General features: G+C 40.5%; 1 protein-coding gene across 2 annotated transcripts in view; it reads right to left on the bottom strand.

Annotated features, from left to right (window-relative positions):
* LOC113011733 (protein jagged-2-like) overlaps nucleotides 1-15,736 on the bottom strand; it is a 49,959-nt gene extending 34,223 nt beyond the window's left edge. The window contains exons 1-2 of one of the 2 annotated variants that reach the window (XM_026151426.1): nucleotides 15,383-15,736; nucleotides 14,088-14,411 (exon numbers count right to left, since the gene is read on the bottom strand). In XM_026151426.1, coding sequence (XP_026007211.1) covers nucleotides 14,088-14,411; nucleotides 15,383-15,454 — 396 coding nt within the window. In that variant the 5' untranslated portion in view covers nucleotides 15,455-15,736. The remainder of the gene's footprint in view (nucleotides 1-14,087; nucleotides 14,412-15,382) is intronic. The other variant, XM_026151427.1, reaches the window with a different exon arrangement.
* Nucleotides 15,737-22,168: the final 6,432 nt, after the last annotated feature.

The following is a 22,168-nucleotide window of genomic DNA, read 5'->3' on the forward strand; positions in this document are numbered from 1 at the left end:
AGCAGTCACAGTGTGAATGGATGAATGAGACATGTTGTATAGAGTCTATACGTAACCATCGCCTCTCTGGGCTCAAATATTAAAAAACAAGAAGGATTGTAAAAGAGGTAAAGTCTTCAACACCAGCGCAAATTTATTTTTACAATTTATTTTAACAAGATTAAATGTTGAGAAAAGATATTCAGCCATTGGTTTTTCAATGCTGAAGTGTTTGCTAGCACATAATCTTATAATTGCTCAGAGTTGTTCCAGTACTAATAATCCCCAAACTATGGCATCATTCTGAGGACAATCTGAGCACAAAGTGTCCAGATCATACCAGCTTCTTCTTCTTCGGTTCGTTAGATGACACAGTAGTGATTTACGAGCGCGTGAGAAGCCACAATTCTACTCTGAGTGAACACAAGTGGACATTATCATAATCAATTTTCCCCTTGTAATCAATTTTAAATGTCACAGCCACTGACTTCCAGACAGATGGGGTTTTCTCCGAACCTCAGAGCACCTTGACATGAGTGCATGTGTGTTTCTGTATAAGAGTGTTTGTCATAGACTAAAGCAGGAGGCTATGTGTGTCACCGAAGGCCAGGAGCTTGAAGATCAAAGTGTCACGTCCCTGCAGTCTGCAGCGAGACAACCTTATCTGTGTGTTTGTGTCTGTGCGTGTGTGTGTGTGTGAGAGAGAGAGACATGAGGCTTGGGAGGGGAGGAAGGGAGTGTAAGGGTGCGTTGGGAGACACTTGACACCTCCTAACCAATTTACAGGAGTCAGAGGGATTTGAGTTTTCATTAGGCGAGGAGAAACCAGCCCACTCCTCACCGCCTTCACCTGTTCAATGAATAAATTACTGCCTCACCACGGCAGGAACAGCCGCCAGCGACACACAACTCTGCTGAGAATAAACTGTACAGTCTGGAGCTGCTCGACACGCTGCAAATTATGTGTATCATACGCACTAACAAGCTTTCTTCCACTGAACTGCAGCCACTAGAAAACTTGGAGTTCTCGCTTGGATAATCGAAGTCACCCTGATTTTACTTTTCCATTCCCAGAAGGGAATTCCAACTTTTTATAAAACTGATTCAGGGAGTAAACTGAAAAAAATATGCAGTCTACAACAGCGCAGTCTCAATCTGAGTCTTTTGGAGAACCCTCTGAACGCACTCAGCAGTGTGTGTAATATTGTTGGAACAAATTAAACTGCACTACAAGCCATAAGAGAAGCTATTGTGCAGATGAAGTGGTGCCAGTACTATAAAACTAAGGCCAGAAGATCATTCACTGTTAAGAACTCCTAATAGTACTAGAGTAGGTTTGCATTATTCACAGCAATAATCAAATAAGCTGTATTTTTCTCACTGCGTATATCTGAAACAAGATGTTTTAGCTTCCTTCTCCTCTTTTTAAGCCAACTTTTTCTGATTGGCAGCTACTTGAAAACAAAATACTGCAAAAGGTGGGTGTGTCAACAAAATCTCTAATCACCATAATTCCATGGTTCGTTTGCTGTATTGGTTTCTGTGCTTTATGTCAGGTTCTGAGTGTAACTTCATATAGTTAGAGTATATAGAGTATATTTGAGCTTACATAAATGCAGCACAATTAAAAATGTATGTTACCACCTTGTCTTGTCTTGTCTCCCTCGCCTCATGCCCCTCCCTGAGCCTGGTTCGTCCAGAGGTCTCTTCCTGTTAAGAGGGAGTTTTTCCTTCCCACAGTCGCCAAGTGCTCGCCCAAAGGGAGCCACCTGATTGATGGGGTTTCTCTGTATTATTACCTGTAAAGTCCCATGAGGTGACTGTTGTAGTGATTTGGCACTAAATAAATAAAATATAATAGAACAACTGAACTGAAGGATGCATTCTTATTCAGTAATACCTCAGGGGATTCATTTGGAGGCAGCAAACTGAACAGCTGAAACTAACAATTACAACTAACGACCATTTTGGCTCCAGTGGGCACCTCTAACAATCATTTAATTTACTTCCACTTTAATTTTGGAAATCCTTATAAAGGATTAGAGAAAGAAAGAAAGAAAGAAAGAAAGAAAGAAAGAAAGAAAGAAAGAAAGAAAGAAAGAAAGAAAGAAAGAAAGAAAGAAAGAAAGAAAGAAAGAAAGAAAGAAAGAAAGAAAGAAAGAAAGAAAGAAAGAAAGAAAGAAAGAAAGAAAGAAAGAAAGAAAGAAAGAAAGAAAGAAAGAAAGAAAGAAAGAAAGAAAGAATATCACAGCACAAACCCTTCAGAAGAACTCAGGAGCTAAAAACAAATGTCAAAAGCCTCCATGTGTGAACAGTCAAATAAATTAAAAGCAGAGTGCAGTAATGTAAAATTAATACCACAAGGATGTTGCATAAAAGATGTGCAACAACAATTTTTGAAAAACTTCCACAGTCACAGGTGGAGCATAATGACGAGGAATGTTCTTTGAACTGAAACTCACAACAGCCAGGAATTGTTCACGGCAAAAGGAGTAAAAAAAAATCCAGAGACCCAATTAACAACTTTTCCAGAGTTGTGATCTGAGGAAGAAGAAAAAAAATAAAAGCAGCAGCAACACCTGTCACGTCACACCTGTTAGTCTATTGACATGAATAAAACATGTTGCTCCCGGCAGAGAGGGGCTCGGATGGTTAATTTAGCACGTTATTAACAGAACGAGCCCAGCACCCCTCCACCCACTACCACCTCTTCTCTCTAAGGAGGCCTCAATGTGCCAACCCTCCCCGAGGAGGCCTCGTTCAGACAGCAAATCTAATCAAAGCTAATCTAATCAGGTCTTTATACTGGAGCTGCAGAATGGTGAAATGACCCAATTCACTTTTCCCACACCAAACGCGTGAAAAGCTATTTCTGTCGCTCCAGGTCACGCCGCCTCCTCCGGCAACAGAGAGGAATTCTGTGAATTTGCCTTTCATACTGAATCAATAGCACGTATGTCTGAGGGAGAAAATACCACCTTAAATCCATTAGTTAGTCCTAAGTGATATAACTAAGAAAGAAATGTGACTTTCTCTAATCATACCTCTACAGTAAGGTTATACGATGCTTCTCCAAATTTCCACTGAACGCTGAAAGTCAGAGAATGTACAGAGATAAAAATCTGAGTTTTTATTACCACCTCATCAAACCGTCAGAAGCTGCCGCTGGCTGCACTTACTCAGCCATTGTGCATGTACATCTGTGTATCACAACCACAAGTGGGGGACTCTGATGTTTTCTCATGTTTTACTGCATTATCTCGGAGTACTAGCACAATCGCTCGTCTCTTAACTTGTGATCTTGGAGGAGCACAATAGGTATCTGTGCATCCGAGTCTGGATGCAGTCTGTAGAGTGAGTATGAGTGAAATTTCAATTGTGCAGATTCTCCAAACTTTGCACTGATTTATTGTAAGGAGTGTGTCTGTGATTAGCTCAAATGCTTGGCTGAAGCTACTGATTTGATTTGTAAACTCAGTGAAGTGCTGGAAAAGACCAGAGAGAGAGAGCCAAATTCAGACCAACCATGGCCGTAAAAGTCCACAGTGGCTCACTGAACAAATCCACTGGGTTTACTTATTTTTTTATTTATTACAACCTACTGATTTCCGAAGTGAGCTGAAGCGAAATATAAGTGTGTAGGTACTGTGGTGGGTTCCTTGGGTAATGTGCAGTTCTAGATGTGTAAGTGGCAGCAGGCTATTTTCAGAGCAAAGCTAAGCTAACACGTCGAAGACAAACAAGAACAGCTTGAGAAAAGTTGAATTTTATACAAATACTGTAATATCAGATACAGAGAGAAAAGAAACGGCACACATGTATCCATACAGCGTGAAGAAAAGCTGGAAAGATGAGTTTACTTTGCTGATGGACAGACAATTTGTTAATTATATGATGACTCCTTAATCACATTTAATGATGCCAAATGCTTGTATGCTATAGCTTCTCCAACATGAGGTCTCGCAGCTTGTTGTTAGGTGACAAATCTGAAACAAAGGCTGAAATCTCAACACAAATGTCCACCATACAGAATCATAATTCACAATGTCCAGTGGCCATGTGCAGCAGTTAATACCCAGTTAAACGATGCTAGTCTGGTGAAAGCTATACTGTTCAAAGATTGTTCAGGAAACTGAACTGGAACTGCATAAAAGTCATCCAAAGACATAGACCAAAACATCCAGGTGTGCACAAAAACAGCCAGTGAGGCAGTCAAGAACAATGTTTATTATCGTAACTTTGTTGTCTGCAAGATCTCTCAAAACTATGTCAGAACAACTGAACTGATTCTTATGTAAAAACTGCAAATAAACAATACACTATTTCCCCTTGAATCATACTCACAGCAAACCTCTTGGCTATGAGGGGAAAACTCCCGACTCAGCACAGGCACACACACCTGGGGCTGCGACCCGGCCAGTTAGCCAGCCAATTTCAACTGACCTGTGTGTTTAACCAACTGTGATCAAGCAGCCTGTGGCAAGAACAATATTTTTTTCAGTTCTTTTTACTTTCTTTATCAGCCCTCTAAAGATAAGCTGACGTATGATATAAATCCTAGCTTTGTAAGTCTGAGTTATTCCCTTTCTGTTTACACAAGACACACAACTGGAAATACCTGCAACTCATTTTTCATGTTCTGACATTTACATACTAAACCACAAACTGATTTAACAAAGAATTCACTGATCTTTTTTCATTTCCTTTAATCTCCACCTGCAGTTTGAAAGTTGGAAATTGCCGAGACTTACAGTAATACCTCTGATACGTACAGTAGGATTAATAATAATGAGGACTAGAAGTGAAAGAAGTGATAATGAGCAGTATGGAGGTGCTACCCTGACTTCATCCCAGAGTCCAAAGACACATTTGCTGAATATATATTTATGAATAGCATATTCAGCACTTCCAGATGCTCTAATGCTGACAATTTGCCCAACACAGCTGTCCTCCTAGATCTCTGTTTCGCCTTCTCTCCACTTGTCTTGTTAACTCAATATCCAGGGACAATAGCTGAGGTATAAAGTCATTGTTCCTGCTGAAAGGTGCGGTGACAAAGAGGTTAAAGCAGGCCTCATTTCCACAGCTCCACTGGGAAAGCGATATTCACGCCATGGGAAAATCCTGACCGAGTCCTTCAATAGTGGCCCACCTTAGCACAGATGTGACAAATAAACGGTCCACCTGCCCTTTGCTGCAAACACAAATAATGTTTTTTAACATGTGGACAAGGTGGGGGCAGTTAGGTAATGTTAGGTCTAAATGCTGTTTTAAATGAACTTCTTCAATGGTAGATAAACTTTAAGTGGTATGAGAGCACGTTGGGTTCAGAGTTGCACATTTATGCCAACACAGGATTAATTTTAGTGCATTTAAAAAGAACTAAACTCCTTTTAAAGTGTTCTAATGGGCATCTATAGTTTCAAGATTTCTCAAGCAAACTACACTGATGATGACAAGCTTGTGGAGCTGCTAAAAGCTACAGGACAAGTGGATGAGTGGAGCTTCATCTCTATCAATAAAAAGTGACAAGAAACAAGAGAAGCAAATAAAAAATACCTCAAAAGTCAGAGAAGGATGGAAAAGAAGGTAGAATAAATAGGGCCCTTAATCCATCATTTCTCTCATTTCTCACTCACATACTGATGCTCGCTCGTGCTTCACTATGTGGCCAACTGGCTAAAACTTTGGTGTAACCTTCTAACGCCCAGCTACGTCTGATAAAGTACAATAGGAGTAGAAATGTCACATTTCTTTACAACGTCAGTTTTAAGTTGCCTTACAATGTAAGACAAAGACATCACAGGCACTTTTTATAGATTCGATCTGGGACTTTAAGTTAAACACAACACATTTAAATGTCTGTTAATCTTATAAGCATACCGGGTTAATAACATTTGCTTTGTTTGATCAGCTTTAAATGACTAATATCAGACATGACAACCTTACACTTTGATCCTTTACATGGAAAAGGAGAAAGGTAGATTAAGTTTAGTTACATTATAGCGCTTCAGAGAGTATTTCACGGGTTTCTCCATGAAGGGGAGGTTGGGCAATAGAGATTATTGGCAGAGATTTGGGTCCCACATGAGTTGAGAAACCCTGCTGAACCTTCACCCAATCCCTCTGGAGAGGCCAGTTACAACAGGCTGCACAGTATCCACGTTTCAGGGGGATACAGAGGACGAAGAGGGACTTGTAGTAAGATGTGTAAAGGCCCATTTCTATGAGTTTCTCTCCAGTTTTATTACTTCAGCCGAATGACGAGTAAGGGTAAGGTCAGGGTTTGTTCATGCTGTATATCTTTGCAGTGGTTTACTTGAACTCTAGTGTGTTTATTCCTTTCGTTCGCTTCATTTTTCCACAAAAAGAATGACAGTCGTGTCAGGAAGTCTAACTCCTACTTCATGTGCTCTTTACTGGAGTAAACTCTAAAAAAGAAGATCTACCAACAAGTGTGTCACTCTAGTGTAAGTATAAACTACAAAATCCTGCAAACAACTAAAAAAAAATCCTTATAAGATGAGGATTAAGATTTGATTATGCTTGTTGAATTGCTGACCTTGTGCATGAAAGAATTCCAAAACTTCTCCCCGTGTCATTTTAGTTCATCAGCTGGTTCACAGCATGAACCTAAATGAGCCAAATACAAAAATAAAATAATGCAATGATCCTTTCCCAGTCTGTTTTTGGACAAAGAAAAAGCAAACCTCAGGTGAACGCTGAACCCTGAAAACAAAACAAACTAACCAAAGCCAAAAACCTTTTAACTAACACAATATGTAGTTGGAGGGTGTTCTCCTGGTAGGTACCCTGTGAGAGAAAGAGGGAGATGGATAAAATAAACATGGGATTGATGGGAGATTTTGGGAGGTAAATAAATAGTGGAACAAAGGAAGGTTTGGCCATCACACAAAATCGCTTTCTCTTTTCCATCCCGCCTTATGTCCTCTTCATCCCATCATAATGTCTCTCCCTGTACCCACATCTAACTGCGCTCTATTAGCCCTGTCAGCAAAACTGGAGAGTCGAGTGGGAAATTAAGCTGCTCTGTGTTTATATGCCTCTAACATGTTGTTTTTATCACCCCTGCTCACCTCAGTGTTCATAATCCATATACTACTTCATGTCTGCCTCACCAAAACACACATGTTATGAATTTAACACAATTAGAATGCTGGAAAGTCACTTATATGACCGTGTGACCGAGCACCAAATCACAACATCAGTCACCTCAATGCATCAAGGCACTTTATATTGTAAGCTATACTAATGCAGACAAAACCTCAACAATCAAACAACCCCCTTTGAGCAAGCACATGGTGACAGTGGGAAGGAAAAAGTGCATTTTAACAGGAAGAAAATCTCTGGCAGAACCAGGCTAAGAGAGGGAGTGGCCATCTGCTGCAACCGGTCAAGGATGAAGGGAGAAAGACATACGACACTGTAATGCAATAGTATTAACCTGCTGTGTTATTTATGATGTGAAATGTCAATTACAAGCCATGTAAAGCATTCTGTGTAGTTTTATCGTGACTAAATTCTATTCACGTTTTGCTTTAGAAAGTAGCAAGCTAAAAAAAAATTTGTATTTACTTTAAAAAGTTTGAATTAATGATGTAAACCCATTTATATCACCACAGCCTAATAAGTGCAGAAACACAAACCCGCCCCCGCAGACACACAAGTCACACATAAAATCAAATCCATCCACAGCATGTGCATCAATCAGCTGACCAGGCAGAGCAGCTAACAACACATTTCCATGCCTCTGACCAGAAACAGGTCATCTGACATCAAACCAGCGTGGGAAAGATGAGCAGATCCACTGTGAGTGCAGTTAACATCACGTAACAGAGCCTCACCATGATCACGCTGCAGGCTTTTAGGCTTATTAAACACAAACTAAGAGAAGCAGCAGGCTGGAGACCGCAGACTATCATTTCTATTTTGTGAGCGGCTGCGTTTTCTGAAATCTGCATCCATGACTAAAAGCTTGCTTTCTAAAACTGCTTACTAGCACTCTGGTGGACACAGCCAATAAAGCTGGTTCAAACTGTTGCATGCAAGTAACTAATTTTGCAGGATGTTGTTCAAAAGCATTTTAATCCAGGAAATGAGCAACCAGTCTTAACTCTAAATACTTCATCTTTTTTGTAGTTCCTGTGTAGTTTCAAAACACTCTCTCCACCAAAAACCAGTCATTTACGTCAGCCTGCGCCAAACTAAACAACTGCATAATCCTTACATTCAACATAGATGTACCTCCATATTCTTTAAAAATTATATACGTATGATGATCACTCAGAAATACAATCAAACTTTATTTAAAAAGCAGACACTAGCTTTCTAAATTCCTTCTCTCCTGTAAACTGTGTTAACGTGAAATGCAAGGAGAATACTTCAGTAAGCTGACACCAGAATTCTGGCTTTGTGACCACACTGCCCACCTGTAACACCAGGTAGTCAGCTTCATGTGCTTTTGCATCATGTGTCTTTTCATTCAGCTTCCCTAACCAGACCAACCCTACACCTCTGTCCCTTTGGGCTTCACATCCTCCTAACCAATACCCAAACCTAATCAACCATAAAAGTATCAGCAAACAGGAAAGAGCTCCCTGATGGAAGAGACAGAGACTGCGCCAAGGACGCACTCGGCAAATGAGCCAAACGAGCCTACCGCTGGCAGTGGCAGCATCGAGGACACAACCGAGGAAGGCAGCAACTCGCTGTCATCCAACATTACACTTTGTGATTGCTCACTGATACTCCTCCGAGAGACGTGATCTTACACGACGTGTGCTGTAATCATAGCCTGCTTTCCTAATGCAATTCGCTAAAACATTTATCCGAGGAGGAGGAGGGGGAGCAGGAGGTCTCTGAACAACAGCTGTTCCACCTCTGTCCCTTAGCTCCACCAGGCTGAGGGCGGGGAGGGGGTATTCTGGCAAAAGATGGGGCAGGCAGGAGGGGGGGGGAAAAAAGCGGGCTATGAAACTGAAGGAGTACTCACCCTAGATCCCTGATTTACTCACAGAGGGGTGAGAGAAGGACAGCAGCTCTAAAAATACCCCCATAAGGAGAGAGGGAGAAGGAGATGGAGGGCCGGAGGAAGGTTTGGGTACGAGTGGAGCGGCAGAGAAGGAATAAGAGAAGAAGTAAATGTTTGTTTTTGCTTCAGTCACTATAAAAAAAACAACTAAAAGAAAGCAACATCTTAAAAGACCGCATCCTAAAAATACACCTCCCTTGTGGCAAAACCTCAGAATTTTGAAAGGGGGCCCATTCTTCCCTTCTACCTCCCTTTGCCCCATCATCACTACTTCCTTCATTCTATCGACCAATCCCTCCCCCCCTCTCTTCTCTAATGAAAGAACATGTCATTGAAGGCCCCAAAAGCCAGAGGGGTTAAAATGAAGGAGAAATGATTGGCAAAGGAAGAGAGGGCAGAACAATGTCCTTTTTTTGCAGCTAATTTATGTCAGGACCAGTGGCCCAGATACAGAGGTCAGCCAATGGAGTCTACTATAGCAGCACCACAGGCTACAGGCCACAGCCTCATACATGTGTTCATCCTTTTGACAACAAATTTTACACGCATACGACACATATTTGGGATCTTAAACAGAGTTTTCCTCGAAAATAAAACTAATCCCAGGTGAGAAAAGGCTACATAACTACATTAATATGTTTTAGAAATAGAGTTTTCATCACTTTGCAAAAACTGACTGAAGAAGGTAGGACAGTAGCTCCATGAAATTGATGCTGCAAAAAGGTTTACCAATATCAATACCAACCCTGGTATTGGTATCGGATCAATACTTTGTTTCTCTCCTCTGAGTTCACTATTGTGTTACCAAACCTCAAACATGCACTATAAAGACTGTCTGAACCCTTTTGTGTTGACTGTCATGTCTATTTTATTCATAGCATTTTGCTATAATCATTTAGTTTATTCTCCTCACCGGTTGAGTCATTTCCATCACTTCTAAGTGTCCGACAAGATTTGGGAAACAAGGCCAAAGTTTACACAGTAATCATTCAGGTGTTCCTGATCTGGAGGTTTGAGATGACTGAAGTTGTGGTGCACGTGCTGTAACTGTCTTTAACCAGGAATCTGAATATTTATAACTTTCAAGCTGAAAGAAACAGTTGCTTAGAGTCGGTATTATCTGGGATATCACGAACGGTTACATGCAATGGCCTCTCTTTTTCTTTTTAGCTGCTTTTCTCTCCTGATTATTATTTTAAATGATGTCTGTCTGTGGATTTTACAGTGTTGCCGGGTAGAAAGAAGACACTCAAAGACATCATTTTTGATTCCAGGCATCTTTTCTTTCTTTTTTTTTCAATTATCTTACATTACATGATTAATCAGTTACTCCCAAATAATCAACATGATGACGCTGTACATATAAAACCAGCTCACTCAACACTGTTAACTTTATGGAGCACTGCTTTAAAATGTGAAATGCTATTTATTTCTAACTATTTGTTTTACAAGCCTTCAACTGCTGCGACTTTGACATCCTCATCAGAAGAAGCTGCTGAATGCTGATACCCTCCTTCTTTATGCTGCGCTCTCTCTCTCTCACACACACACACACACACACCTCTATCTGCTGTCTGTCAGATAGCAGAAAACAGCAACCCCACACATGACGAGTGAAACAATGACCCAATAATGGGTAGAGCATGAACCTGAGAGGCGGCGAGGTAAAGGCATCCCCCAGCCCCGATTGACCGGAGGATGTTCACTTGTTTGAGTAGAAGGTGACACTGATATCCACCGCCTGTGTCACACACAACTTAGTGGTAACCGAATCTGCCTGCAAGGCCCCAACTTACTACTTCCATCTTCCCCTCTGCTGACAGCTGACCATGGGGAGTGATGAATGGGAAGGTCTTGCTGCCAACCCAAGCACACAAAGAACCCGATATGTACATTTTGACATGAACAGATGCACGGGGACTCATCCCCCCCACACACACAGTCATTCATAAAAGTAATTTCATGTTTTTATTTTTTCTTGCAAAATATTATTTTTGAATTCTACCAAACACCCACCACATGATCCTAAAAGTTCAAAGCTATGTATTAACGTAAATCTTTTAAAAATCAAAAAGATTAGGTACACCGTTGTACACTGAAAAACTGCAACAGTAATCTGCTGACAGATGAAACGGATACCGCTGACTAGAGCTGGGCGATATGAGATTTTTTCATATCACGATATGTTTTTTTCATTTCAGTCGATAACGATATCTATCACGATATAAGCCAAATAACTATATTTGTAAGATTTAAATGTGCCGTTGCTCACAAGTAAAATGTGAAATAATCAGCAGCTTGTTTTGATTTAAATATTTATTTCTCATAATAAGTTCAACAGGGTAGATGTACTTAAGGAACATGAGACTTTTTCAGATAAATAAAGGCAAATATTGCAAACTACACAAAAGGCAGCCGCTAAAGCGTTTAAGTTTCAAAATAGAACAAACAAAACAGACTAAATTGTCAATTCCACTTAGAAACAAAATATTAATTCTAAAAATAAATCTTAGTTTGTTTTACAGAAGAACAGACAAAATTGACTAACTTTTGTCAATATCAAATAAACTGAGAACTAAAAGGAAATTCTCAATCTCTCCTTGTTGTATAGCTTAGCTTTTCAAACAGTTTTAACAGTTACTTTAGTCTGACAAAAGCCGAATGACGAATTAGCGCTTCCAGTCAGAGACTGAGGCTACGTCCACACGTACACGGGTATTTTTGAAAACTGAGATTTTCCGTTTTCTTTTTAAAAAATAATCCCGTCCACACATAAAGGCAGAAATGAAGGAAAACGCTGCTATGAACATGCCAAAGCAGCAGGTGGCGCTAGATTCCTAACCGTGCAGAAATGTTGGCCAATCAGAAGTCTAGAAGCCTCGGTGGGAAAAAGTAAACAAAGCTGCGGCATAGAAGCAGAACCGAGTCGTATGTGTGGAGGGACAGTAACTGTGTGTATATGTAAGCATTTAAACACTGCAGAGAGTAGAATTAACAGTAACAGTATTGTAGAAATTCATTTCACCGAAACAATAACGTGGCGCACAGTGTGACGCATGCACCAGTTTATTGTATTTCCAGACTTGCTTTCGGCACAATTTACAGTGCACGCTACTCTGTTTTTTGTCAGACTTGAAATAGCCGAAATACCTTCACACTACGGAACTTCTTTGGCTCTTCCGTTCGACAATCTCTCCGGCATTGGAACCATCATCTGTTTTCTCTTCGGTCACGCTCGGTTGATTTTTCTAGTCGCACACTCATTTCCTCCATTACCCGCTGGCTGCTTCCCAAACAAACACACGTGCGGCTTGGCACTTGTGCTGTACGTAACAAGTCACGCGACGTGACGCTGCGGCTGTGATTGGTTCGGCTCTGCGCTACTTAATTTGGATTGGCTGACCTTTTTTTTTTTTTTTTTTTTTTAAGAGGACAAGAGCGGCGAGGTCTATCGCGATAGCTTAATTTCTCTATCGAGTAAAAGTTATATCGCGATACATATCGTTATCGTTCTATCGCCCAGCTCTACCGCTGACCGTTTTGTTACAATGAAATGTTCTGCTGGAAAATCATGGGTCTTGTGTGGATGCCACCCACCGAAAAGCAGCTCCATCCTGTAGGACAGTGCACCGGGCCACACCTCAAAAACTCCTCAGAACAACCAAAGAAAGTTCAAATCAAACACAGACTACATATCCCATTTCCCAGTGGAATAAGTCTGATGCACACCTGGGAACCCAGAGAAGTCCTCTGCCACAGGACATCCCAGCACCCTATCACGCCCCTCTATCATCATTTATCCATGACTTCATGGGTCAGACCTGAGATATTTTTAACAAAATAAAATGCAAAAAAATGTTATAAAGTGATTTTTTTTGAGTAAAGGAATCTACCAGTGTTTCCACTAAGAAGTCAACCGTTTTTTGTGCATTTGTTTTGAGTGTTTATTTATTAGTTTTTCTAACTGTGCTAAATCATAAAATAGTTAGGAATTGGGAATGTAAATAATGTTTGCTCAATCATTAAAAGATTTATCACTTTCCCTTCCTTGGCTAATTGATTACTGGACTAATCACCTCCCTTAATATCGTGTGATTATCCTTGCCTTCATGCTCTGATGATCAATTTTAACCTTGATCCTCTTCTCCAGATTGTCTCACAGTGACTGATGACTCTTGTTTGGACAGCTCACTCAGCTGTTTTGTGGGAACAAAACCTGTAAACTCCACCAAAACATCATTTCAAACAGTAAACCTCCCTGATGCAGATCTGTGGGTGTAACAGCAGTGTTGTTTTTTTTTAACAAAACTCTGATTGCCAGCTCTGATCCACTTTCCCACGCTGTGCCTCCAAATAAGGAGCAGGGGCAGGTTTTGATTGGCTCTCCATTCTGTTTGGATTAGATAATAAGTTACCTGCCACTTCTTAATCAGCACTGAAAATCCTTACATAACCCCCCCCCCCCCCCCCCTTTCCTTTCATTTAAACACACAAGCCACACAAACAGCAGCTTGTTTGGTATCTCATCGAACTGAGACACCACTCCACCACTATGCGTAAAAGTCTTGCGTCCTGCGCTCACCAGGTGGTTTTGGCTTTATCAGAAGCACGCGGACATTTCCTGCAAAGTTCCCAGAGGAGAGCGTGATCTACCCCGTGACTTGACTGAATCACTGATGATGTGGAGAGTCCAAAAGTTGCCAAAACTTCGGATAGAATGAGTGGCAAGCAGAGATTCAGACAAGGAGCGACTTGTTGCAGAGAACTGTGCCAAACTGATGCGCGCTGCACTTTGCGTGAGCCAGGGTTTAGCCTCAATACGTGACAGCATCCAATTTTACATTTATATTTTATTTTTGGCAAATAAAATGACATATTAGTAAACTTGCGTCCACCTGCGCGTCCTAAATGGCCATTTCAACGAACATAGTGTTTTACGCGTTCTTTTAAGAGAAATCGGAATGTTACAGCAAAAAAACCCAAAACAAAACAAAAATTTAAAAAGCGCAATTATCACATAAACGTGGCAAATTTCCATCAAACAAGGTCCACTTACCGGCCACGCGAACTGGAAGGGAATCTTGATCTTCCCGACATCGTTGTTCCGGTTCTGTCCCGTTTTCTGTCCGCCTTTGAACTGAAAAGTATTCCCACCGATAACCTGTGTAGTTTCCGTGCCGTAGGTGCACGGTCCATTAGTCGTGACCTCCGTTTGGTATTCCTTTAAGCACACTCTTAAGTAGGTGTCACACTCGTCCTCGCCGCAGTGGCCTTCCGCCGCGCTCTTCTCGTCGTCGCAACAATCGCCGTTGTTTAGCAGACCTTTGGGGTTTTCCACCGAAATCAACTGCAGCTCGAAGTAACCGGTGGCCCGAGACACCTGAGGAGAACAAGGCAGTGTGAAAAAAAATGCCTAAGATGGTAGCAGCATCTCTCTGTAACAGGTAATTAAAATAATAATAATAGTAATTTAAACCTTACATTTAGTCCGTTTATTGTTTCTATCAGTGATTCATGCAGGTATACAAAGTGTTGCATGACCCTCGGTTAAATAACCATCGCCGCCCTTACGAGAAATGTCACTGATTCAGTGAAAGCTCTCCACAAAACTGCACGCGGACATTCCAGGTGGAAACAAGTGGATGTGGGGAGAAAACACGACCTGGGCTCATGTGTTTGCAGCGCAGTCACTCTGCACAGACGCTACTGTACATTTTTGGCACGTTTCAGCTTCGGGACCTAGCATTCCCAGTTTAGCTCACTCTGCAGATCAGTCTGCAGTCCTGCTTTACAAACACATCCACCTTGAAAACCCATCCAGTCTGAGTTAAAAGTCAAAATCACCTAAAGTGAAAAGACAAGCAAACCATTAAAAGATTTAGAGGCGCTTGCTGCTGATAACAGCAGTAGAGGGATTCTCTGTGCAGGTGAGGGTGCACTGCTAACATGTGAAGACACTTAACGATCTTTTTTTTTCTTAGAGTAACCAAACTTTCAAGAGCGGGCGCGCATTAACGCACTCGGTGCGGATGGCAGTCATTCGGCGCCTGGATGAGAACAAATTTGCGGATGTCTGCTGTTACACGCGCAATTATGACACAGCAGAGAATTTTGGCAAATCTAATTTGTCTCCCGAAATTCCAGAACACGTGATTCAGGAGGCAATTCAATTAAGAATGGAATTTATTCCGAGCCCCCCACAAGAACCCCCCCCCCCCCCCCCCAAAAAAAACAAAACAAGCAACCACACACAACAAACCCCCAACAACAGCATTAATAATAATAATAATCAGAACTTCAGAGCAACAAAATCATCATTTGCCTCGGAGCTGAAAGATATAAAGTTCTCACCTCAGCCCGCAGCGTCAGGAGAAGACACACTAAGAGGAAGAAGCGCTGCAGTTTCCCCAGATTAGTCCACATGTCTCCGGCTGCTCGGTGTTGGTTACCATTAGGGAAAAGCGAAAATATGGATGTCTCAATGAGTCAAAAAATAATAATGAATGAGGCAAAAAAGCAGAATCTTCTTCCTCCTTCTATCCAATACATGCACGGCTGCTGCTCCTCCCCGGGATGCCCGCGGCTCTGGAGGAGGAAAAGCGCACTGGTGCTGCTGCTGTTTGGTCCACGGACTCACAACAAGACGCACAAACTCCAATTCCCTCCGCCGCTCGATGCACTGAGCAGCAGGGACTAGAAGCAGCGTGCGTCTCTCTGCCCAAAGCCGGAGCTCTCTTTGACGGCCAGCCCAGCGGACCAATCGCAGCCCCGTTAGCGTGGAACGTCGGTGTAGAGAGCCAATGAAGAGAGGGGCGGGAAAAAGGGAGGACAGCTGATAGATTTATTATTGACGTTTTCTCACACTTTACCTCGAATTAGGCATTTTTAAGGCTCTTAGCAAAAAATCAAATCAATTAAAACAAAATTCAAACAAAAGTTTCTCTGTATGTTTCTCTATATGAAATTGTCACGATAAAAATGTGACAGAAAAAATGTACAGAGAAACTTTTGCTTTTATTCTTATAATTCACATGCTGTAAACGATAGCCATAAATAATCAGTGAAGACATGCACAGCGCAGTTCATGCTGTTTGCGCCACGAGCTGCTCCTCACTGACTTGCAGCCTGAGGAAACAGGGCTGTTAGCGCCCTCTACTGACTCCCGAGACTGATGCACTGTAAATTTACACCTTTGTTGTCTTGTGTTTTCTGACGTGCTGCATGAGTGCCTACACTAAATGACTCCTGCCAATGCAGTCAATGCATGTCAGGCTTAAAGCAACTCCTTAAGCAGCATGAAGAGTTTAATGTGTAAGATGAAAGAGGATCCCACCTACTGTTTGTGTCATTTTCTGCATCCACAGTTTCACACTGTCCCATCTCATATTTTTTTAAAAACTAATTCTAGAGAAATGTCTGCATTGTTATCTTGGTGCTCCAAATCTCCATTATCTGTGCACATTGTATGCTGAGAATATTAAAACCGTCAATTTTTTGCACATCATTGGTCCCTACTGTTTACCTGCTGGGTACTTTTCTTCTTTGTTCCATTTGGGGCTTCTTGTATGTTTCTGGACCTGCCGCTGTGTGTGTATATCTATATCTATCTATATATATATATATATATATATATATATATATATATATATATAGATAGATAGATAGATAGATAGATAGATAGATAGATAGATAGATAGATAGATAGATAGATAGATAGATAGATAGATAGATAGATCTGGATAGATAGATATGGATAGATAGATATGGATAGATATATTTATTTAAATGGCTTAAAGTTCTAGAGATGAATCCATGCAAGAATGGCTTGAAAACTTTTCAATCACAATTTCAGTTCAGTTTTATTCATACAGCACCAATTCACAACGCCAGTTGCCACCAGGCTCTATATACTGTAAGATAAAGACCCAGCAATAATACAGAGAAAACCCCAATCACCAGACGACCTCCTAAGAGCAAGCACTTGGTGACAGTGGGAAGGAAAAACTCCCTTTTAACAGGAAGAAACCTCCGGCAGATCCAGGCTCAGGGAGGGGCGGGGCCATCTGCTGTAACAAAAACACAAACAAACAACCACAAACAATAAAAGATGACATGCATTAAAAACACAAATAGAAACAGAAAACACAAAGATTCCAGTTTATATAAAGGGAGTAAATGCCTGGTAACCGCAGTCTACAACAGCAACAGGCCTGAGAATTTACACATCAGGCTGAGCTCTTTCATACACCTGAAAAGGTGGAGAATCACTGGGGGCCATACACACATGACTGGATTGCTGATGATGTAATATATTTGGAAATCGTACCATGTTGCTAAATCAAAATGATGGCACTTTCTCTGGAACTGACGGAAATTTCGAAATTTGGAAAAACCATAAAAGACACCTGCAAGCCTCTCAGCACAATGGTGCTCTGTACAATGGAGCCTGGAGCCTCTTCTTAAATCTACTTATTTTGATAGCCTGGACTAATGGGGGAATATACCTCCATGCTTTCAAACAATATCACAGTCCCAAACAATGTCTTCTGTCTGCCAGACCAGAAGAACACATAAAGTGAAATGAAATGTATTATGATGAAAGATGAGGGCGGTGAATGGACCCGTAAAGCCCTCAGTGTTCAACAAGACAAGTGTTACCTCATTATGTACCAACAACCAAACAACATAAAGGAATATTTTAGTAGTAATTACTATGAATTTATCTCAAAACCTTTAGATTTCAAAAATAAAATGTTTATCTTTATGGAAAACATTATCTGTCCCTGAGACTTATATTTATTGCTGCTTCTCAGCTGTCTAAACCTTCAATAGACATCTATCCATCTTCTTGCCTCCAAATGCAGATTTTTTTCTTTTGTCAGTAATTCTAAGCAAAAGCACGTCATATATGTAGTTTTAGAAATGGTTTTATAGGACATTTCGGAAAATAGGACCAAACAACCATTGGGGATATTGTCAAGTTAGTGGATTTGTTGTTTGCTGACAATTTGTTAGATATAGCTATATTTCCATCTGCACCTAGTGATCCAAAGAATGGCCAGTATTACCATTGCTTTTGTAAACTAAGGCAAGTGGGGTTTTTTTTTGTTGTTGTCTTTTTTTTAAGTAATTATTTAAATTGGTTTAGAGAAATTGTTCATTATTGATTTTCTTCTTACCCCATGAATTGTTCTTTTCTGAGAAATATAAGGTTAATTTTGGCATGTCAGGTGATTTCCTGTCTGGAAGGCTTCATTTAACAACTTCAGGTCTTTGGGCATGTGCAAAAACCTTGTTAATCTGTTACTTCCAGCATGCCGAGAAGATTTCCTGCTGCTTACGTAATTGACCCAGTGGGTTTCATTCGGACAAACAGTGTGAATCTGCATTGTCTCAGACAGAAGTCTGTGGCAGAGTGTAATAAGACGGCTGTTTCTCTTCACACGGATCTTCCTGCTTCAGACTGAGCTCATGCAGATAGTAAATCAGTCCTGAAGGCTGGTCAGTCAGTTGCAGGATAGAGTCCAACAGGTGGCCACTGACACTCTGCAGCAGATGTTTCCTCCCAGGGAGGCAGGTGCAAACACACACACACGCGCACACACACACACACACACACACACACACACACACACACACACACACACACACACACACACGCGCACACACACGCACGCACGCACGCACGACATTTGTGCAAACTTGTGCATGTATGACTCATTGATATGCCTGCGCACAAATAGAGACGTCTTTTGTTCATCTCTTTACAACATCAGCGGCAATGAGGAAATTCCTAGGAAATATTTAAAATGCAGTTTCAAGGCTGATTAGTTGCTGACATTACAATTGGACATTTATTCAGTGTCATATTGCAACAATGTATTGTACTTGCATCTGGATAGCCATTTTCTACTCTTACTAACCACTGGAAGTTCTTTATACTACAAGTATTCTGGACACTTCAAACACCAATTTCTAAGCACTAATTAAAATAACAGGTGTGTCTTTGGACTGTAGGAGGGAGCTGAAGTACCTGGAAGAAACCTGTGCAGACACAGGGAGAACATGGAAATTCCTAGAAACTATTCAACAGTGAGTGTGGTGCAATGGATATAGTTGTATGACATGTTAGTATTTCCATTTTCTGTATTTGTTTCATCTCCCTCCATCAGTTTTAATAACTTCTCAGTATTGAAATGCTAGGTCTCAAAGAAGGTTTCAAAAGTTCAGTAACTTGTAGCAAGAACACAAGATAAAAAAGTATGAAGCTCAGAATTAAAAATTTCAAATTAAACTTTGAAGCATTAACAATAAAAGCAAAGGAAACCACTGATACTGACACTAGACGTGTCGAGGGTTACGTACGCAACCAGAACCACTACCAACAAAGCAATCCAAGCAAATCATTAGATACAGACATGAAGACTGGGCTTTAACCTCAAACACATTTCTGGTTTCAGGTGTTGCCAACTGATATTCAGTCCAAGTCTTCCAGCTGAAAGCCAAGCCATCATTAGACAATAGATGGTGGTTTAGAGATTGCATTTCGGTAATCCATGGGACTGTTTACCTGGATGCCACCCAGGCTGGATTGGTCATGACTGGTCAATACAGTTCTGACAATAAGAGGATGCAAAGACAAACAAAACATCTAATGCCAAAACTATTCTCCTGTGCAAAACATAAATGGACTGGTTCTTGTATAGCAAACTTGCCTCATTGCTTTGTGTCTAACATTCACACGCATTCATACTCGGATGCATTGGAGAGCAACATGGGGTTGGCATGCACACTGGTCTGCTCTACCAGTCACAGCCAGCTCTGTATTCTCAGTTTTCTGTTCTTACTCTTCTATTACTATTTTTTTATTCTTACCTGATAGAAGAAGAAGAAGGCACTTGTTGTTATCTTCTCCTGCTTTAGCCACTGTCCTTCAAGCTTAATGTGTTGTACATTCACAGATGATCAAAACCATAAATAATGACTAGATGATCACTGGCTCCAAGTTATGTGACATATTTGAGCACTTCCTTTCTCATTTGTGTTGCAGGTCATTGAAGGACTCTTCCTGGCGAGCTATGTGTTCTGGTGTGGTGTAGACCAGATGTTTCTGGTACCTCTGTTGCTGTTTGAAAGGCAACATGCTTTAGGTGGTGAGCTCTCAGATAGGGATGGCTACTTTTTACCAAACTCTGAATACTTCCACACACAGCTTGTTACATTTTTTTGTAAAACAATTGTGTGTCTCATTTGAAAAATCCTTTGATTTATGCTTTTAACTTAGTTTTAAAATTGTCTGATTCATAAAACATGCGTACATTCATAGCTTTGCTAAAAACATTTTTAGCTTAGTAGTCATTGACAAAAAAATTTCTTTTTTGCTTTTATGATTTTCTTGAGCAAAAAAACACAACTCCCTTACCTGGAAGTCATTTTCAGTGCCTTCTGGAAAAACAGCTTTGGGTTCTACATTCTTGAAAATGTATTATGATAGGGTCTATCTTACAATATAAAGTGCCTTGAGGCAACTAGCACTTGGCTCTATATAAATAAAATTGAATTGAACTGAACTGAAAATCTGCTACATTTATTTGGTGAGTCCTGTTGCATTGTTTATACAGCTCATGCAGAGCTCACCACAGGCTTGCCACAATGCAAAACCCTATACAATGATAAGGATTACGTGTTACAGTACCTCAAGTCCAGAATGATTAGAGATAAGATCACATGTCAGCAGTTTATAAAACTGATCTTAAGCTTGTTTTATAAATGAGATTACTGATCAGCATCACTCTACTCGGTAATGCCCTCTGTGCTTTTATTTATTAGCTTAGGTTACTACAATTTTATATTGACAAGAGGGCAAGTTGGACTAGATTAACTGTACATTTTTGAAAACATATCTTAAATTTCAAAATTCTAAATTCTAACACGAGTGGCAGCCAAAGGTGGTCAAACTATATATATATTTTAAAACACATACAAATATGAAGCGACTGAAGATGACTGATATGCGTATGCTCTTTTTGTCTACCTTTAATGGAAAGGTGCCAGTTTTAGTTACAATTTTTAAAAAGCTGATTCAGTTTTTGTATTTAGGAGTCACAAGTTTGAAGGGAAAGAAATTCAGCTGGAGATAAAGACTCGTCTCACATTGCTGGGGCCTCTAATGCGAAACAAAGACTAAACATGAGCCCTGCTGAAATCTGTACAAACCTATCTGATGTGACCTGTTGTGTAGATATGACTCTGCTTTAACAAGCACCGTACCAAATCAAACAATATTCAGAGATTCAACTCTTGGGGACAAAAAATGTTTAAAATAGTTTGGATGGATGGATGTAAAATGTAAATTAAAAAAAAACGAATGAAAAATGAGGTTATTATGAATTTAATGGCATCAACACAAAAGTTGAAACAGGCTCATGTTTACCACTGTGTAGCATCCCCTCTTCTTTTAATAACAATCCATAAATATCTGGGAGCTGAAAAGACCACATGCTGGATTTTTGGGAGAGGAATGTTGTCTTATTGTTGTCTGATACAGGATTCTTGTGTTGTTCTGAGTTCTGAGTCTTCTCTGTTTTGTTTTTTCCAAACATGTAGGTACCTCAGCATTGATGGTGCCCTTCCAGATGTCCAAGATGCCATAGATGCACCCTAGGTCATGCAGACTTTAGGACTGAATCCAGAGGACATTGTGTCCGTTTGTCCATAAAAAATTTCACATTTCGATTTGTCTGACCACAGAACAGTTTCCACCGTTTCCTCAGTCCATTTTAAACAAGCCTTACATTTGTGTTTCTGGATAATCTTTACATACAGCTTCTTCATTGTACAGCAACTGTTCATAAACAATGATTTTGTGAAAGGTTTCTGAGCTCGTGCAGTGATTTCCATGAAAGAATCATGTCTCTTTTTAATGCAGTGCTGTGATGACATATAAAGGCCAAAGATTCTGGGCATTAAATGTTGATTTTTGACCTTTCTCCCTTGTGAACAGAGATTTCTCTAGATTTTCTGAATTTTGTAATGTAATGTATGTGAATGTAAAGCAGATGATGAAATATTGACAGTCGTCACAATTTTATGTTGACAAACATTTTTCTGAAATTGCTCCACAGTTTGTTGACAGTT

Source organism: Astatotilapia calliptera, chromosome 19 (genome assembly GCF_900246225.1).
Source record: "Astatotilapia calliptera chromosome 19, fAstCal1.2, whole genome shotgun sequence".
Classification (NCBI taxonomy): Eukaryota; Metazoa; Chordata; class Actinopteri; order Cichliformes; family Cichlidae; genus Astatotilapia; species Astatotilapia calliptera.